The sequence below is a fragment of the Perca flavescens genome, chromosome 18, assembly GCF_004354835.1.
Source record: "Perca flavescens isolate YP-PL-M2 chromosome 18, PFLA_1.0, whole genome shotgun sequence".
Lineage (NCBI taxonomy): Eukaryota > Metazoa > Chordata > Actinopteri > Perciformes > Percidae > Perca > Perca flavescens.
This window is the reverse complement of record NC_041348.1, coordinates 22,292,702-22,311,388: the sequence shown is the minus strand read 5'-3', so window position 1 is coordinate 22,311,388 and position 18,687 is coordinate 22,292,702. Positions and strand designations below refer to the sequence as shown.

The following is an 18,687-nucleotide window of genomic DNA, read 5'->3' as shown; positions in this document are numbered from 1 at the left end:
TCTGTGACAGGGTATTTCTGTCTGGAAAACATATAGCTTGGGGCAGAAATCAAAGATAGCTATAACGTCATCATGGGACCTGCTGATTTTCTTCCCTCCAATGGGAAGTGGGAAAAACAAAACATTACAAGAAAATCCACATTAAAATAATCATAGAAGGTACCCCTCTATGATTTGCTCTGTGCCAGAAGAAGATAATAATTGAGCAGAGAAAACAAGTTACAGTACCAGTCAAACGTTTGGACATGCTTTCCCATTCAAGTGAATGAGAAAGCTTGTCCAAATTTTTATCATCATATAATTAGAATATTGATACAAATTGGTCTCACCCAGTGGCCTATCCCTCTTTAAGGGCAGAACTTTTTTTTTTACTAGTACAGATACAACACTCACGTTTCACTTCTTATTAGATTATGATGATGTAATGGAAATATTGATAAAGGTTGACCCATGTTGTCTCTCTCTTGGGATTAGATACTGAATACTTGTGCTCCAAGCAGCTGTACAAAACCTTTGCCAGATTAAAATAGTCTAAAATTGGCAAAAATCTGGTTTTAGTTTGGAGCTATGACTACAAATATAATCAGACCTTCAATAGCAGTTTTTAATACTTGGCATTTTTAGATTCTCAACGCTCAGACACATTTCTGTAAGTACCAAAGAAAGTAATGGTGGGTTTCAGAACCAGCCCTTCTGTCTATTAACCCACTGGTGCATGTTGCTGTTTTACTACTTTTACGTTCAATGGACAGCATGAGAGAGCTTAACACCATCTTGCAGGCCTGGTATAACAGACTAAATTCTGAACACACAAAGGGGAAACCAGTCTTCCTGTGGAACAATGGTTCGTTGATCAAAGAGCTAATTTGCCAAAGAGAGTGTATTCCTTTGAGGTTCTCTGTAAAGATATTACTGCCTTATGAGTGAGTCAGAGCAGCAGGAGAAACATAATGTTCCTTGCCATGTAAAAACTGGAACAAGAGTTCTCGAAGTTCATAAACTCTGTTTCAAATGTATTATGAATGGTGTCTTGATGGTGTCACTCTTGGTTCTCCGGTTTCATAGCTATGTTAATCTTATGAAATATTTATGAGGTTTAGTATACATCATAGGCTTAAAATACAGTGTAGGAATTTTGTGTCAGTGCAGACCCATATGCGTTCATATGGCATGCAGAAACCATATGCAGATGCTTTGGAGTTGTGATGCAATTTAAAAGAGCTTTGTGATCTAATTAAGTAGCTGTGGGAGGCAGACATGCTGCACTCTGTACATTGTGCCAAGAAGTGCAGGCCTCAAAATATGCCCATTCCCCCTTATGTGAATCATGCCAATGCCGTTATATAAGCAAAGACAGGCCTGGGAATATTTTTCTGTTCAATATTTAATGCTTCCACCAATTTATATTCAGTTCATGCTCAGGCATACACACACATAAATTGAAGCCTCTGTTTCTGTCCTTGTTTTTCACATGTTTTTTTTTTCATGTACCCTTTCTGTGAAAGGCCATTTTTAATGACTCATTATGCCATTTATTTGGAAGTGTGTTGTGGATGTGTTTGCAGCTGTATTAGGGCCTGTCTGTGGCAGTTAGGGAAGCCTCTTTAGTGTGACAGAACACAGACCTCAAACTTGTTTTTGCATGAATCAGGGTTTTATACACACACACACACAAACACACACAGACAAAAAACTCGTCAGGTTTTAAGACTGAAAGAGAGTGAAGGTTTTGTCTGCCAGGCATATCCCTTCTGGTGCGATGAGATTAGCTGGGGCTCTTTGTGTGTATGTGTGTGTGTGTGAATGCGCATTTCTTTATATTTTTGTTTTTTTTGGATCCCCTGTAGTTGCCGCTGTCGGATCACCTTTTTTCCTTCTGTTCACAAGACCCCGTACATATGCATTTTCATGTGTACGTATTTTCATGTAGTATTCTGTTGGTGGGTACATACATGTTTGCATGCTTGCAAGTGTGTGTTTTCCACCTTTATTTACAAATGCAGGTGTGCATCATGCACGTGCATGTGTTTTTGTGAATGGACAGTTGGCCTGCAGTTGGCAGTGCAGGGGGGCTTTCTTCTGCCCAGAGATGTGACCTTCGTAATCAGCCCTCCTCAACTCTCTGCCCAGGGCTTCTGCCAAGCAGGACTCAGCCCGAAGGGGCCAATGCCAGACCACCAGCCCCTTCCCCCTCAAACCCCTGCAATCCAGGTCCTTCCATCAGCCCCTGGCCCTACAAAGCCTCAATAGAAAGGAGCTTGCCTTGGCATTTAAGCAAGGACAGACAAAGAGCAGCTGTCAATCACAAAAGCTGGACTCACATGGGGTTGGCGGATTTGGATTCATGCTGGAACGAGAATAGGAATTAATATAATCGGGCTGAAGAATAATGCTGAAATATCTCACTGCATCACAACATCATATTTTATTTTGACAGAGTAACATCATTTATAGTAGATATTTCAGTAACACAAAAAGACACTGAAAGGCTCAGCGAACCCACAGATGTAAGTCAGTTTTGTCAGCAAGCTTTACTATCAACTTGGTCATGTCTCCAAACTGCATATACTTAAAATAGAAAACAATAAAAGGTGCAAGGTTTTTTACCTGAACAGGTTAATCGGTAAAAATGAGTCAAATGAGTTACCGATACGAGGTCTGAAGCCAAGTCAGTCAAGTCAATTTCTTTTACATAGCTTTAAAAAAAAAGGGCTTTACAATCTGTACATCATGCCACACCCTCTATCCTTAGCACCTCAGTTTTGATAAGGAAGGCCCCTAAACAGTTTTTTAACTTGAGTAGTGCTGAAATCTTTAGCCAATCTGTAGAAAACAAATTGGCAACTCATTTGATAATCCATTTCTCACTTAATGCCAAACGTTAGCTAGTTTCAGCTGTTGAAAAGTGAGCATTTGCTGCCGGACAAAACAAGCAATTTGAAGACATTACTTTGGGCTCTGGGAAACTGTGATGAACATTTTTCTGTAGTTTCTGATATCTATGAATAATGTTTGCGATGATAATAAACATAATCATTCGTTACAGCCGTATACTTGAGCCGTGCTGTCAAATATGTTGAATAGGTATTGAATATCGAGTGTAAACTCAACATGCTCCTCTTTCGATCAACACTGTTCTGCTCATCTACCTCATGTATATTTTTCAATCTTAAAATTACAATATTGTTATTAATATATTACCATTGCACTGAACTGCCTTGCTCTATATTTATATTTAAATCTTAAATCTCAGACTATACTGATATTGCACTATTCCTTCCCTCTCTTCAATTGTTATTGTATATTTTTTGTAAATTTCTAAATTCTATTGTATTGTTATACTGCATACTTAACAGTACTTTTTTATATTTCTTTGTGTCCTTTCTGTTTTTATTCTTATATGTTAAGTGAGCGTTGTACTTTGAGAGCAGAGATTAACCAGAGTCACATTCCTTGTTTGTTTGCGCAAACCTGGCCAATAAAGCTGATTCTGATTCTGATGTGGACCATCCAGGAGAGGCCCACGATAAGGACGTCCAGGTTGTGGAGTTGCCTATCGTGGACAGTCTCCACCCGCGGCCCCCCTACCTGCCCCTGGCGATCCCTGAGGACCTGGCCCCGCGCCTGCACCGTCTGCACGGCGACCCCTCCGTCTGGTGGGTTTCCCAGTTTGTCAAGTACCTGGTACGCCCACAGACATGGCTGGAGAAGGAGATCCAGCAGACCACCGCCAAGCTGGGCTTCAAACACCCCATCATCGGGTAAGGACACTCAGCTATCATTTCTCTCTCTCTCTCTCTCTCTCTCTCTCTCTCTGTGTGTGTGTGTGGCTTTGTTGTTCTCCTTTTTATGTGGTTATAAATACTTCAATAATAATGAGTTTGTTACTATAGCATATCTCTACAAAAAAGTGTAGAAAGTGCTTCACAATCAAAGCAAACAGAAGGCATAGGAAGAATAAAACAAAGACATAGCCGTAAGGGCTGTGGTGGAATACAAACACAGCTCTGGGTGAGGTTAATATGAGGTTAATACAATAGTATTTAAAGTAACTTAATTTGATGGTGGTGTTTTGTTTGGCTAATTTTCTACCTTTATTTATCCTTGGAAGGTTTTCATTACTTCCCTCCTTTACACTCATGCAGCTCCTATTCATGCAAATCGACTCGATTAAAAGAAATTCTCTTCACTCTTTACTCATCACTCTGATTTTCCTAATATCATTGGTATGATATGTTTGATTCTGCCTTGTTTTAGGTTTTAATGTCCCCACGAGGCTTTTCATTCTCTAGTCCAATCCAAGTCATTAAACGCTGAAGACCTCCTGATCTGATATTGTTGCTAAAGCAATTAAATAGCCGAAAAGTAAAAGCATTTCTGACTGAAATCAGTAAAACTGAACAAGACGAGAAAAGAGGAGCTTATAACAGAGTTAATGGCCGCATTAAAAATTAATAGCCTGGCAGCTTTTCTTTTATCTCCAATATTTTTTGTTGATAAAAGGATCATTCTGGCATAGAGTCTATATTTCTCTTATTGTCAACAAATCCCATGAAAAGACCAGAAACAACAATGACTGTATCCCACTAACAATTATTGTCTGTGTGGTCAAAGCCTAATATATCCTATTCCTTTGTGCCACAGAGCTCCATTGTTGTCCAAAGCCTATTAACATCACATATGTAAATGAGCCTCACTGTTGCAATGACAAACATGTTCCTTTATTACAAGGAACATGGGCACTGTAGTTTTTTTGAGTTGACCCCACATACACTGTCCTGGTGCCATAAATACTCACTATTATTAATCCTCTGCTGAAAATAGTCCCACGAAATGCACAATTTACTCCTGTTACAGTGCCCAGTTGTTTTATGAAATGATTTAGCCTTTTTTTAATTAAATATATATAAATATATTTGAGACCTATTTTTATAGTAGTGATGAATAGGCTTGAATGCCACAGACAGGGAGAGAAGTCAAAAGGTATTGTACGCATGACTAACACGTTGTTGGTTTTGGTCTTTAAGAACAAGATTGCAGTCATACTCACGGCTCTAGACACAGTGGTGCTTAGAGCAAAAGGCTAAACATTAGCATGCTAACATGCTGACGTTTAGCAGGTTAACCATGTTCACCATCTTTCTATGTTTTATGTGTCTCCACACAATGCTCCTCAGTGCCCTGATATCTGACACAACCCAGATATTACTTTTGAAACTTGGCATAAAGGGTGCAGATGAGCCGATACCAACCGTTCCAAATGTGCCTTTTTCAGGTCTGATTTCAGTCTTTGATATCATCCGGGCTTTGATTGTGACTTAGTATTGTGCTGTTTCCAGAGATTGAAACTAACTTGGGACTTCTAATGGTCCAGTGTCCATTATTGGAAAGTATTTATCAGTGTGAGGCACTCAGTTCCCATGAGGGCCACCCCTTGTGGGAATGTATTCAGTCCCAATACTGTAAGCCACTTTTGATAGCAGTTTTTAAGAAATGGGTTGTACATGTTTAGCTGTTTATTTACTACTTTATTTTACTCCGTCAGGCGTTCAGTAAATGAACATTCATGTGCTGTCTGCCAGCCACTTTTGTCTCATAAATAACTGCAGCACTTTACACCTGGATCAAATAGGACTTGCAAATAATTCCCCGCAGTTGTTTTAATTTACTTGGTCTAGCAGATTGAGGGGATTTACCATATTAGGACAATGCACATGATGACTGGTACGCTGAAAGTATATGCAATGACTTTAAGATACTTTGCTGAGATAGTCTAAAGTTTCTGCACCATCCCATGAGCCTGACTCCACCCGCCTGGTAAAGTAGGTAGTTTAAAACAAACGCTAAGAGTTATGTTCTTTAGTTTGTGAAGTCAGCCTGGTTTAGTTCTGTCATCCCCTTCATAACTCTTCCATCCATATGCTCATAGTCTTTGTGCCAGCATCTCGCCCTTCATAACTCCTCTTTTCCCACCGTCTTCTTTATGTTTTGCTGCAAGCAATCGTTCTTCTTCACTTTTATTGTCCTGCTCTGCTTAGTTCTCACTCCCTCTTGTTACACGCTCATTTTTTCTATGGCTCTCTCTCTCTCTCTTTCCTCAGATGTTCTTCTCTTTGGTTTTTACCTGTCTGCCTTTCATCACCCCAGCAGCTGTCGTCTCTTTCTCCCAGCCCTCTTTGACTCTCCTCCCCCTTTTTCCCCTATTTTTTTTCTTTTCTGTGACTCATCCCAACTTTTTCAATCTCCCCATCCTCTCACATCCTCGCATTTGCGATCGTTGCTCTGTCTTCATTTGTTCACCCTGCTTCGAGATTTTTTTAATTTTTATATTTCACACTCCCCTCTCCCTCACGTTCCCACAGGCGCACATCCCTACCCGCAGTTCTCTTGCTCTCCTAGTTTTACACACATCTCTATCACTGTTCTTTGCGTCCCCCACCCCTCCACACACTCATATATCCTGTCCTCTTCTCGCTTATTGAAATGAAGTGCTGGGTAGAACAAAGTTTTCATCCCTTTTTGTCCGGTCCCTTCTCAGCTCTTGATACATCCTTTCCACTCTGCACTGATGTTGCAACAAAGTGCCTGTGTGCTTCCATCAGCACCGTGGGGGAAGGCAATATGTGTGTGAAAAGTGAGCGGGGGGTTGTGTGATGTAAAAGTGGGGCTGAAAGAGATCCAGTGTCATTGCAAGAAAAAGGCGAGAGGGCGGCAGCAGTGGGAGAACGAGGGGTCGATGGAGAGAATACCGTCCCCGAAGAACCCAACAACCGCCAGCCGACCCCCATCACCACTCTCTCCCTGTCGCTCCCTCAGGACGCGAGCTGCAGGAAGCCACCGACTAAAAGCAGCTATCAGCACTGCTCCACCCTGCCAACGTTTAATGCTTCCTAATGGTAGTAAGGATAGTCAGAGAGAGAGAGAGAAAGTAGAGTTACTGCTTCTATTGCAGATGCCAGAGTAGCCTTATCGCCATGGCAATGTGGTTAACAAGAGATGGATCTACTGTATATATCTTTTAAAATATCTTGTTTCAGGTCTGTTCTATAATGAATAAGGCTTACAATATATTGTGTATATACGGTATGTCTTTAAATGTTGTTTTTAAATCACAGAATATCTTAAAACTGGTACAAATATGTGTGATAATGTATTAAAAATACAATTTCAAGTAGACACTCTGTAGAAAGGGTGTATGGGGACACAAAACATCAATAAACTTTATAAATAATCCAGGTACATTTTGATCAAAATCAGTAAATGAAGAGGGTTATTCATGAAGTGGTATCTTAGTATTAAAATATGATTCTCTTGAATTGTAAAATGAAGATTTAAGCTTGCATTAACTGTAAAGTGTAAACACAATAGTGACCTTTAAAGTTGATATGATGAACATTTAGTAATAGCCTGGCTGACACCAGACCCTTCTCAGTTGTAACTGAGAGTGGGTCTGGGAAAGGTTCATTGACAGTTCATTTCCAAACGGACGCCGCTCAAATGCCTCTGGGCGCATTGGATAGTCCTTCAACCAATCAGACCAACGATCCGGGTGACGCCGCGCTTCGGTAGCCGTCATGTTGAATGTAAACAAAAAGCTGCTCGCCGTCACTGCGCTATCGCCGTCGCGTAAAGCCCGCCTCAACGGTTGTGATTGGTGTAAAGCCCGCCTCAGCGGTTGTGATTGGTGTTAAGCCCGCCTCAGCGGTTGTGATTGGTGTTAAGCCCGCCTCAGCAGTTGTGATTGGTGCCTCGATTTTGGGGACATTGGAAATGGGTTTGAATGGTCTCTTCGCCAGACTGACTTGCAGAGCAAATCTCAAATTTGCCGGGGTTCGTCAGGGTTTACCCAGGCTAATTTATTAACTGTTAGTTACTAAAAAGAACTGTTAGTAAACCGTTGCTTATTTACTAGAGGTGTGAAGAGACACTCACGAGACGAGACACAAGATTGGGTTCGCGAGAACGAGACAAGATTTGAACACTGTTTTAAAGAAAACTTCAATTAAGAAATATGACTGGAAAAATAGTCTTTACTCAGAGAACCAGGGTTACCACGTAACCAAGCGTTTCACTGCAGCAGTAAAAAAGGAAGTAGGCTGCTCTTGTATTGATTTATGACCATTTTAAGACGAGGGGAGAACATTTCTCTTTGTATAATATCATTAAAAGTAAAGTTAGGTTTTGCTTTCTGCTTCCGACTCAACAGCGAAAGAGAGCGATCTGTGCGAGTCAGCGCAGCACTGAACTGCACACTGCAGTCCGTGTGAGTGTGAGAGAGAGAGAGAGCGAGAGCGGCCGTACCCTCTTACGTTCTAACGCTGGGTTTTACATGTTTATCAGTGTTTTTTGCCCCCAACGGTGCCTTCCAGGCAGCACTGCCTGGAAGGCACCGTTGGGAGGCACTGGTTATGGTTAGGGTTAAGGTTAGGGTTAGGTGCCTTGAAGGCAGCGGTCGCAGCGCTGCCTGGAAGGAGCAATTGGGGGCAAAAAACAACATTGAGCATTTTGCATGGCGCTTTTTGCAATTGCAGCTCAGCTACCGCTCTGCAAAAGTTAACTCGGAGTCAACTTTGGCGAACGGGCGAGGGATCTTCTATGCTAATTTAGAGGTCCAAACCAGACTCATCTTCAAAGCCAGATGTATTATAAGACCAACCAGGTTAGACTAGCTTCTAAATGCTCCAATCTGTGCTCCAGCTAGTCACTAACTTTGTCTTCTTCTATTTGGCGCTGGGTAGGAAACATACATTGTGGAGAGAGTGAGAGCAGGGAGAGTAAACTAAAACAGTTTGGGGCATAAAATGAGCTGAAAGATGCTGAGGGGAACTGCAGAGTCAATGATCATTTTTTGTCACTGCGAGCTATACCTTTAACATATGTGATTTGATCCATATTTGTAAATAGAAATATTGATAACTGTAGCTTTAACCTGACATTCTTTTACATCTATCATTTTGCGAAAAGTAAAGCTTATGGTTTTGTACTTTATCTACGAAATGAAAGGAAAAACTTGAGTAGAGTTCCACAAATTTACAATCTAAGAGTACTGAAGCTGTTCTGGAGGCTCACGGGTGACCCAACACACTTTAAGTTGCCCTTTCCTTTCATTTGTCACCCATCTGTAATTATGAACAGTGGAGGTAAATCTTAAGAAGAACTTTGACATGTTTTGATGTCAAAGTGCATGTTGCATAAGCAGTGATTTTACATCAGAGATAGATTTAATATGGTAATATTCAGCTGATAGGCACCCAGAGGTCATTGTCAAACAAATCGTTTATTCAGTCTATGTGTTATTGTCACAATCTGCCAGGATCAGCACTTGCTGTGTCTAGTGTGGGTGTGTTTGATGTCTCTAATGTATGCTTTTACGCCCACCATGAGGATTGCCCTGCCTTGCCAGGGCTGTATGAATAGAGAGAAATGAATTGAATTATTGTGCCTGTAGTGTGGGAGAATTCTGGAGAGGGGAGGCGAGGGATGGAGGAGATGGCTTAGAGCTAAGTGATGCCTCAGTGCAGTCTCTCCTGCTCTGACGGAGAGAGAAAAGGGCAAGACAAAAAGAGAGTTCACAGGAACAAACAACTGTAGACATGAAAGACGTAAGGGAGCAGGAGAGAGGGACCCTGAGTCTGACAAAGGATAGAAAAGCCTTGAGTCAAGACCTCTGTCTGATCAGAGAGACACCGAATGAAAGGCTCCGACACCCCTTGCCTCCCACTCGCCCACCTGCTCTCACTCCATTATTTTGGTTTTATTTGCCACATAAATAAAGGGGTCATCCCCAAGTCGTTGATTGATCACTGGCCAGGGGTAGAAATTAGGTACAGTCTGTTTATTCTCTTTCTCTGAACCTCTGACTCTTTCTCTTTTGTTTTTTCTTCCTCATCCTCATTCACACAAAAGAGCTAGAGGCAGCCTTGAGGTTAAAGAAGCAGTTTGAACCCCTAACACAACTGGGAAATCCTGAATGGGGGAAGTGAAAGACCCAAATTCGTCACCAAAGTGTCCTTAAAAAGGCTCATGACCCCATATGTTCCCGTGGAGCTGCTCCTTGGTCAGCAGTAGACAGCTGGTTGTACTGGGGCAGCTCCCAGGTGGAACTATGTGAAATGTGTTCACTCAATTTTCCTTCAATAAGTAAGTCAAAACTGTTTATTTTTTTTCCATCTTAGATTTAGAAAATGAATTTGCTCCTCACGGCCAGAAGTCACAATGCAGATGTGGCTGGTAGTTTTGTAATTGAATAGTTCTGGATGGAATAAAATTGTGTTTCGGCATCAATCAGTTTGAGGGATGCTTTGGTGTCAGGAGAGGGAATGTTTCATCTTTTGTTGTGATTACAAGCTGTGCTCTTTTTCTCATACGTACAACCGCTGACAGCAGGCCTTGCTTACTGCAAGCGATGACAATGCCTCTGAAAAAAAAAATACAGTTGGATATTTCTCTCGGTCTGTCCATTTTTCTGTCCCACTCTATTTCTTAAACTTTCTCTCCCTCTCTCTCTCTCTCTCTGTCACCGCTTCACTTTCCTTTTTTGTTGTTGTATTTTACCCCATCATTTTTGGGTTTGCGTTTATGCCAACAAAAATTTCAAAGATATGCCATTCGAGTTGAAGGGCCGTTTTATTTTTTTTTACAACACCTGAAAACACGTCAACAAAAAACGACTGTTGAGTCAAGACTAGGTGATAAAAACACGTACGTAAATAAAATACATACAAGTACATCAATGTCATCCCCTTTTAGCTTCACCACTGTAGCTTTTTAGAAGCAAGGTCCTCAGTTTAAAATAAAGAATTTATTGGGGGGGCTTTTCCGCCTTTAATAGACAGGACAGGTGAGAGAGAGGGGGAAGACATGCAGGAAATCGTCACAGGTCTGAGTCGAACCCTGGACATCTGCGTTGAGGCATAAATCTCTAAATATATGTGCGCCTGCTCTACCCACTGAGTCAACCCAGCCACGAAAAGCTTCTCATTTACAGCAGTTGTAATACTAGTATGTAACCCTGTCTGTGTCCCTGTCTGTCTGTCTGTAGAGTCCATGTGAGGAGGACAGATAAAGTGGGGACGGAGGCGGCCTTCCATCCCATAGAGGAGTACATGCTGCATGTGGAGGAGCAGTTCCAAAATCTGGCCCGACGTGTCCACATCGACAAGAAACGAGTTTACTTGGCCACTGACGATCCATCCCTGCTGCAGGAAGCCAAGACCAAGTCAGTGTCCGAGAGGGGGGGGAGATAATGTCAATGGGAATGCGAGAGTATGTTTTTATCCGTATGTGTTCTACATGTCTTTTGTCTTGTGACTTTATCTTACTCAGACTCCTGTCCTATTGTCGCTTCCAGGTATCCAGACTATGAGTTCATCAGTGATAACTCCATCTCGTGGTCGGCAGGCCTTCACAACCGCTACACTGAGAACTCACTGAGAGGAGTCATCCTGGACATCCACTTCCTGTCTCAGACCGACTTCCTGGTCTGCACCTTCTCCTCCCAGGTCAGCCCACTCTCCTCACTCAACATTTAGAGACACAAAATGGGATTTTCTTGCTTTGATTTTTTGGTATTTTGATGGTTTGGTTGGGATGGATTTGATGTTGGCATGAAACAGTCCAAACTAACACGGAAGGCGGCCTGGAATTTTGATGTGTGCTTGCTAGTAGACAAGGAAGCATGTAATGTAAGTGAAATAAAATGAATAATGTTTGGATGTATATTAAAATGATTCCCATGTTACAGTTTACGAAGAAGACCAACCAACAGAGATAACCCTTAATTATAATTAATAGCACACCTAAAAACTGAAATACCAGGGCTTTTAGAAAACAAAGTGGTTTTGTGTTAAACTGGCCTGTTAAAGCTGCAAGAAAGACAATCATCCCTTGATGTTTCCACTTTGTTACGAGGCAAACCAGAACCTTTTTGCTAATCACAAGCATGTGATTGTCCAATTTTCACTTACATGATTCAAAGCCTATTTATTACATCTTTGAGGTTACAATGGCATTTGTCATCCATTATTCTAATCAGCTTCTAAAGCGCTGTTTTATAAAGACTTAAAATGTGGAGTGGACGGGCTTCCTGCTTACCCTAAAAATAATGTGTGAGCCACATATTTCCTGTTCCCACCCTGGGTTTAATGGTCCACTTCGCTTGGCCCGTTGTATCCCTCTTTAACCAGGGCTGTATATTGTATGTCTTAGAGAAGTCCTTTTGTCCCTCTACCAGCGTGTTCTCTAGTCTACAGCTTTGTTATTAAGACAAATACATGCATGTACATCTATAGATCCAAGAAAATAATCCCTGGTTCCGTTTCTGTCTCAGGTCTGTCGTGTGGCCTATGAGATTATGCAGACGCTGCATCCAGACGCTTCCTCCTTCTTCTATTCCCTGGATGATATCTACTACTTTGGAGGTCAAAACGCCCACAACCAGATCGCCATCTACCCCCACCAGCCGCGCAACAGCGAGGACATTCCCCTGGAGCCCGGAGACGTGATAGGCGTGGCCGGCAACCACTGGGACGGATACTCCAAAGGCATCAACCGCAAACTGGGCCGCACCGGCCTCTACCCTTCCTACAAGGTGAAAGAGAAAATCGAGACCGTGAAGTACCCGATGTACCCCGAGGCAGACAAACTGCTCAACTCTCAAAAGAAGTAGAAGAAGAAATTAAAAAAAATAAAAGAAGAGAAGGAGTGAGGAGAAACACGCAGACTCCGATTCCAGGGAAGGAGGCTGCTTTTGTACAGAAGAGAGAGGCGTACATAGTGCGCAAAGCTGGGAAGAAAAGAAAAGGCCTGTACCCAGGGCTGATAGGAATGAAAAGGCACTCTGTGTGTTTATGTGAGAGTGTGTGTATGTATGTATGTGTGCGCAGACGTGTGTGTGTGTGCACTTGTGTAAATTCCTGTGCATATGTCAGGTCATGGAAGACTTGCGCCCTACCACTCCTCCCCCCTGCCCGATGCTCTGACGTCGGGTCTGTAGAGATGTAGACGTGAACATTGATTTTAAATAAAGCGAGAAAACAATTCAAATCTACACAACTGACCGAGCTCGCTCTCCCAAGACGAGACTGGGACTACTGTAAGACTCGAATCGAATCAGTGACTGGGAAAAAAGATGACAAACTGGGGGGGGGGGAAGTGTTTTGATTTTAATTTAATTCTTTTCAGTGGTTTTGATTCTAATCTTGCCTTTTTTTCTTTTTCTCCTGTTTTGTTTACTGAATGTACTGTATCCTCTTCTTGCCATGCTCACCGCTGCCCCCTCCCCCACACGCCTCCTGCTTCCCTCACTGTGCTTCCTCCATCTCATCTTTACATGTGCAATTAATTTTAAAATACCATATTGTGCTTTTATTGAGTGTTTTTAAAGGGTCTTAATTTTGTGCGTATGGGGCTTGTGGATTGTATACTGTACAGTGTGTTTGCGTGCGTGGATGGATGGATGCGTGCGTGATCAAGTGTGCCTGTGTGTGCTGTTTAAGTCTAAGAGGCCGTGTCACGGCCTGATTAATGGTGAGCAGTGTGTGTTTTTATTCCTGGCTTTCCTCCTGACTGAGTAGTGTTTGTGTGGCCAGCAGGAGACTGGCAGTGACAGCAGGGACTGTCCTCAGCCCCTCCAGCACTTGGAACAATGGTGAACTCCAGTCACTCTGCTGGTGACCTCTAGTGAACAATGGTAAGATTATGTGGAGTATGGTGAACTCATGGTGCACGCACACACACAGACACAGGAGCCGTCCCGAGGCTCACCAAAAGAAGCACTCCACTGAGATAATGTCCTTTTCGGCATCTCTGCTGTCTCTTCTGTCCATCTGTTTGTTTATTTTTTTATTTTTTACTTTTAACATTGCTGTTTTAAAATAAATGAGGAAAAATATGCCTATGTTTAAAAAAAATAATAATAATGCTATGTCATATCAAACTCAGAGTCCCCATCATGAAGGCTTTTTTTTTCATAACTTATGTTCTTGGGCATTGTCTTTGATAACCACAGATCGAATAAACTTGAGAAACCAACACGGCATTTTTTTTCCTTCCGGTCTGATTCCGTTCGCCATCTGCTCCTTCTCTATCTCTTAACGGGCAGCACCTGCTCGTTCAATCAGGCTGAATATGCTTCAACTGCATTACACACATTCCAAACTGGGAATCAAGGCTTTTTATATATTTGAAGAGTTCATTTCCTGAAGGGTATCATCTATTTTTGAAGAATAACATTCATTACCTGAAGTTCATCTTTTGATATCTCCATAAAAAGGAGGACCCTGCTTCTGAAATTGATTTCATTTTGGCATCCCAGGATTAGAGCTACACTCTTACCTTCAGAAGTACCAGTAGTTTGCTTTATTAATCATTCAGTAAGACTGTGAATCCATTTTCAACTCATTACAGAGCAAAAACTCTTAAATCTGTCTTGGATTTACATTTCAAACTGAAGACCGAGATCAGTACCTTCAACAGAGACATTACCGTCCTTCATTTAAATATTCCTTGTGACAGCTACATGACATTTCTGCCCCAAATACCAAACATTTGTCTCCATGTAGCCAAAACGCACCCGTAGACTTCCTGCTTTCATCTAGTGTCCTACTTCCTACTTCCTGCATGTCTCAATCGTTTATGATCTCGTTTTCTGTGTCTTATTTATGGGCTGTCTTGTTACTTTCTTACTGAGGGGGCTCTGGGAGTTTCATTACAGATCCCTCTTTAATTTCGACGCTGATCTGCATGCTTCGTTGGACACCCATAAGGAAAGCCGCGGAGATGAGCTTTTTTGGGTGTGCAAGGGAGAATAATAGTTTTATTGGGGTATTTTTTTTTTCTGCCTGACAACAATCCGCAACCAATTTAGCCCACGTTGACAAAGCGTTCACAATGCACATGCAGCGTACAGCAGTTCATTAACCATCTCTCTTCACTGGGAAAGAGTCCCTCATGGGCTTTATAAATGCACACGCTAACTGGAGGGCGCTTTAATTAAAATGCACTCTTTGCTGTCACAGTGGCCTGTAACAGTCGTTTAAAAGAGACGTTAGTTCAGTTAATTATTCTGTTAATTGGACACTGCTCCTGATAGAGAGCATTCAGGTTTTCAGCAGGCTGGTTTCTTTCTCTGCATTAGTGGTTTAGAAAAATCTAAGCTCATTGAGAGCAGAGAGAGTCCTCCTACATGAAGTTGTGTGTGTTGAAAGCCTAGGGATCCTGTCCCATCTGAGTGCCTCATCCATTTCCAAACACATGTGTCAACAGGTTAAGTTGTTTTCATGTGTACAAGTCTGTCTTAAAGCAATACTCACATGGCCATAGGTGCATAGAAAGAGTTATTGGTTGCCTCCTTCTTTCCATACTGGTCATGAAGAGATCTTTCTCCTAAGGTAGCCTGGCTTACCGGATGTACAGTGCTGAGATAAAACCGCAGGATGTCAGGATGCTTTCTCCTCCCCTTCCTCTATCTCCACTATCTATTTTGCAAGAATCCCAGAAATTTAACTTGATCTCTTATATTGTCCCTGATCTCTTACATTGTAGTCACCTTAGAGATGATTCACTTCACAGCCTGTATGAACAATTACAGTGACCAATAACTATTGCAATGTACATGTGGGCATGTGAGTGTTTCTTTAAGACAAATTAGAAAAAGTGTTAACCTGTCCTTTAATGCTTCAAGAACATGGACCAAGATTTCAATGTGGCGGTGTAACTCTGATGGAATTCATATAATATAGAGATAAGTGGGTACGCCATCGCCTTGTGGAATTCTAATCTTGTAAAGGGCAGCTGAATTAATTCTGACTGACTCATGAAAAAGGGAGAGGAAATGGAAATGATTATTGTAGTCCTGGCCGGCTCCAATCAGTAGTCTGGTGGCGCAGCAGTAACAAGTCATGTCTGCCCTACGGTACCTGGCCCACATCAAAGCTGAGGGGAGGAACTCGAACAAGGAACTGTTGGGTTTTCACGAGGCAAAGAAGATTGTGGGGTGTGAATCTTTCTCCTCTTCACCTTAAATCAACTCAGCAATCTGCCGCAGTTTGGCTTTTATTAGCTCTTTTTTTTTTTAATCCCACCTGTTGTCTCAACTCACTATAAACCTGATTTCTATAAACCTGATTCTTGGCACAGAGCAGGGCCAACTTAAGCCACTGGGAAGTACATTATTACTCAGAGGAACAAAGGCATTTTGCTTGGCACACGTACTGTACTTAACTATGATCCCTGCTGTGAATCCAATAAATCAGTGGTTCTAATGGAGTGCTGACACACCTGAGGCCGATAGTGTTACTTGGAAAAAAGATACCTTTTCTTTACGAACGACATAAAGAATGTTTATTTTCTTATTTGATTCATACAGCAAGTTTAACATTTCAACCACTCCACTCTCCTTTTGGAGGCGGAGGTGAAGGTCTGCCTGAATTAAGAGTGTATTTGGAAATACAGTTTTCAAGGATGTATTACATTGTCAGACTGCCAGACTGCTGTGATTGTACACTATATTATTAAGCTTTTAGTTGTATACTCTGCCATGCATTGTGCCTAGATTATTTTTTACTAAAAGATGGAAAAGATTACATGTTCATATTTATGAAACATAGTAATAGCATTCAATAAAGGTTCACATATTGCATTAATCCTGCAAGCACAGGAGATAAAGGTTAAAACACTTTTTTCTTCTGTCAGAAATATCAGCAGAACACGCTTCTCAGCAGTTTCCTGAGTTGCATGTACTAGCAGTGGAGTTGTTGACAGTTTCATGAAGAACACAGCTGGCCTGAGAGCTATGTGATGTCACACAGATAATGGAGCTGCAGTTACTCCACTTTCTGTAGCTTCCTTTGTTGTAAAACAGACAAAGCGCTTTGTATTACCAGCCTGATGAAGACCAAGTGTGTTATTAGCACTGTGACTCTGATGTCATAACAGTGCATATTAATACATGGTAATGATGGCAGTGCATGTAGTATTGTGATAGCATATGAAGATATTTTAAAGGATAATTGTGGTTTATTATAAAGTCTTATTTTCATAGTTTTGGCCATCACTATCAGTAATTGTTGAGATGTGGGAATGCATCTTTGAGCAGTCAGACAATTATCCAATTTGTTTGAAGCCTGTGAGGTATTAAGTATTTCTCTATAACATTGAATATTCATGACTAAACACAAATCAAAGTTTTAAAAAAAAACATCAGACTGTGCGTTTTTACAGTGATAGTGACCAAACAAAAGTGAAAAAAATGTATTATCCACAACATTGCTTTAAACTCCCATATTTAATACAAAAGCAACGTTTCGACCCTGCTGGATCTTCTTCAGGCAAGTGGTGGACACATTTGATGAAGGGATATATGTAGGCCTTACAATCAGCTGATCCACCATATGACTTCAATTAGTTTGATTAGGTCTAAAAAGCCTAATAGCCCCACTCATGACTCAATTAAGAGAACACTTTCATACAGGTTTTTAACAGACTTCTCAAAAGAGGGCTCCATATATATACAAGCCTACCCCATATATGGAACTGTTTCTTCCACTGATTGTTTTTCCTTTTCTTTTTCTTTTTTGTGGATAGCAATGTTATGTACTCCTTTGGGGATATTGAATTTTAAAGCCCTCTTTTGAGATGTATAAGTCTGTTAAAAACCTGTATGAAAGTGTTCTCTTAATTGAGTCATGAGTGGGGCTATTAGGCTTTTTAGACCTAATCAAACTAATTGAAGTCATATGGTGGGCCAGCTGATTGTAAGGCCTACATATATCCCTTCATCAAATGTGTCCACCATTTGCCTGAAGAAGACCCAGCAGTGTCGAAACGTTGCTTTTGTATAAAATATGGGAGTTTAAAGCAGTGTTGCGGACAATACATTTTTTCACTTTAGTATTTTTCATTTGTCCTGCACCTACCAGGAGGTGGGATGTGCACACAATTACTTTTATATAATATATATAGTGACCAAACAACCCACCAACTGATTCAAATGTTGCTAAACTATGATTAGTGCATGGAAGTATGTGACATCACATTTTTGCAACGAAGCCCCACTCACTTCAAACCTGTGAGAAAAGCACAGAGGAAAAAGAGAAATACAGAAATCTGATGTGAAAAAACACTGCTGTATGTAACTTTGGCAGAAAAGACTGTGCTCATGTAAGAACCTACTGCTCATAGTAAGACGCCAACTGAGAAAATACAGTAAGTTGTTAGAGCCTGAAATCAAACCCCCAGTTCAAACTTATTTTGGAGAGAAAATTAAGGCAACCTGTGAAATGAATCCCCAAATCGTACATAGTAAACATTCATGACGGTTTCAGACCAACTGCACTTACCACTGTTGGTTTTCCTGTGCCATGAGGGATAATTACCATTAAAAGTTTAGTTTTTACCATTAAATAAAGTGGTTTAGATAGAAGTTATCAATCGCCAGGCAACAGACCAGTACTGGACCATGGATCATATGTAACTGGGCTGCAGTGAAAAGATATGGTTGGGGAATAAAAGCTGAATACTAATTATATAACGTTATACGCTATTAAGGGCAATTAATTTTTTCATGGTGATTAACTTGATGCAGTCTGTCTGTTCTGCACTTTTGCGCATGACTCCCTGTACACAGATTTCTAACAACAGTAGGTCATCAGCATGCAAGGCAGACAGTCTGTCAAAAGCATTTAGGAG

General features: G+C 41.3%; 1 protein-coding gene across 2 annotated transcripts in view; it reads left to right on the top strand.

The window, feature by feature from the left end:
• The window catches only part of fut8b (fucosyltransferase 8b (alpha (1,6) fucosyltransferase)), a 94,706-nt gene extending 80,675 nt beyond the window's left edge, over positions 1-14,031 (top strand). For both annotated transcript variants that reach the window (XM_028605974.1, XM_028605975.1), the window contains exons 7-10: positions 3,515-3,761; positions 11,042-11,218; positions 11,351-11,501; positions 12,329-14,031. In XM_028605974.1, the coding sequence (XP_028461775.1) occupies positions 3,515-3,761; positions 11,042-11,218; positions 11,351-11,501; positions 12,329-12,667 (914 nt within the window). In that variant the 3' untranslated portion in view covers positions 12,668-14,031. The remainder of the gene's footprint in view (positions 1-3,514; positions 3,762-11,041; positions 11,219-11,350; positions 11,502-12,328) is intronic.
• Positions 14,032-18,687: the final 4,656 nt, after the last annotated feature.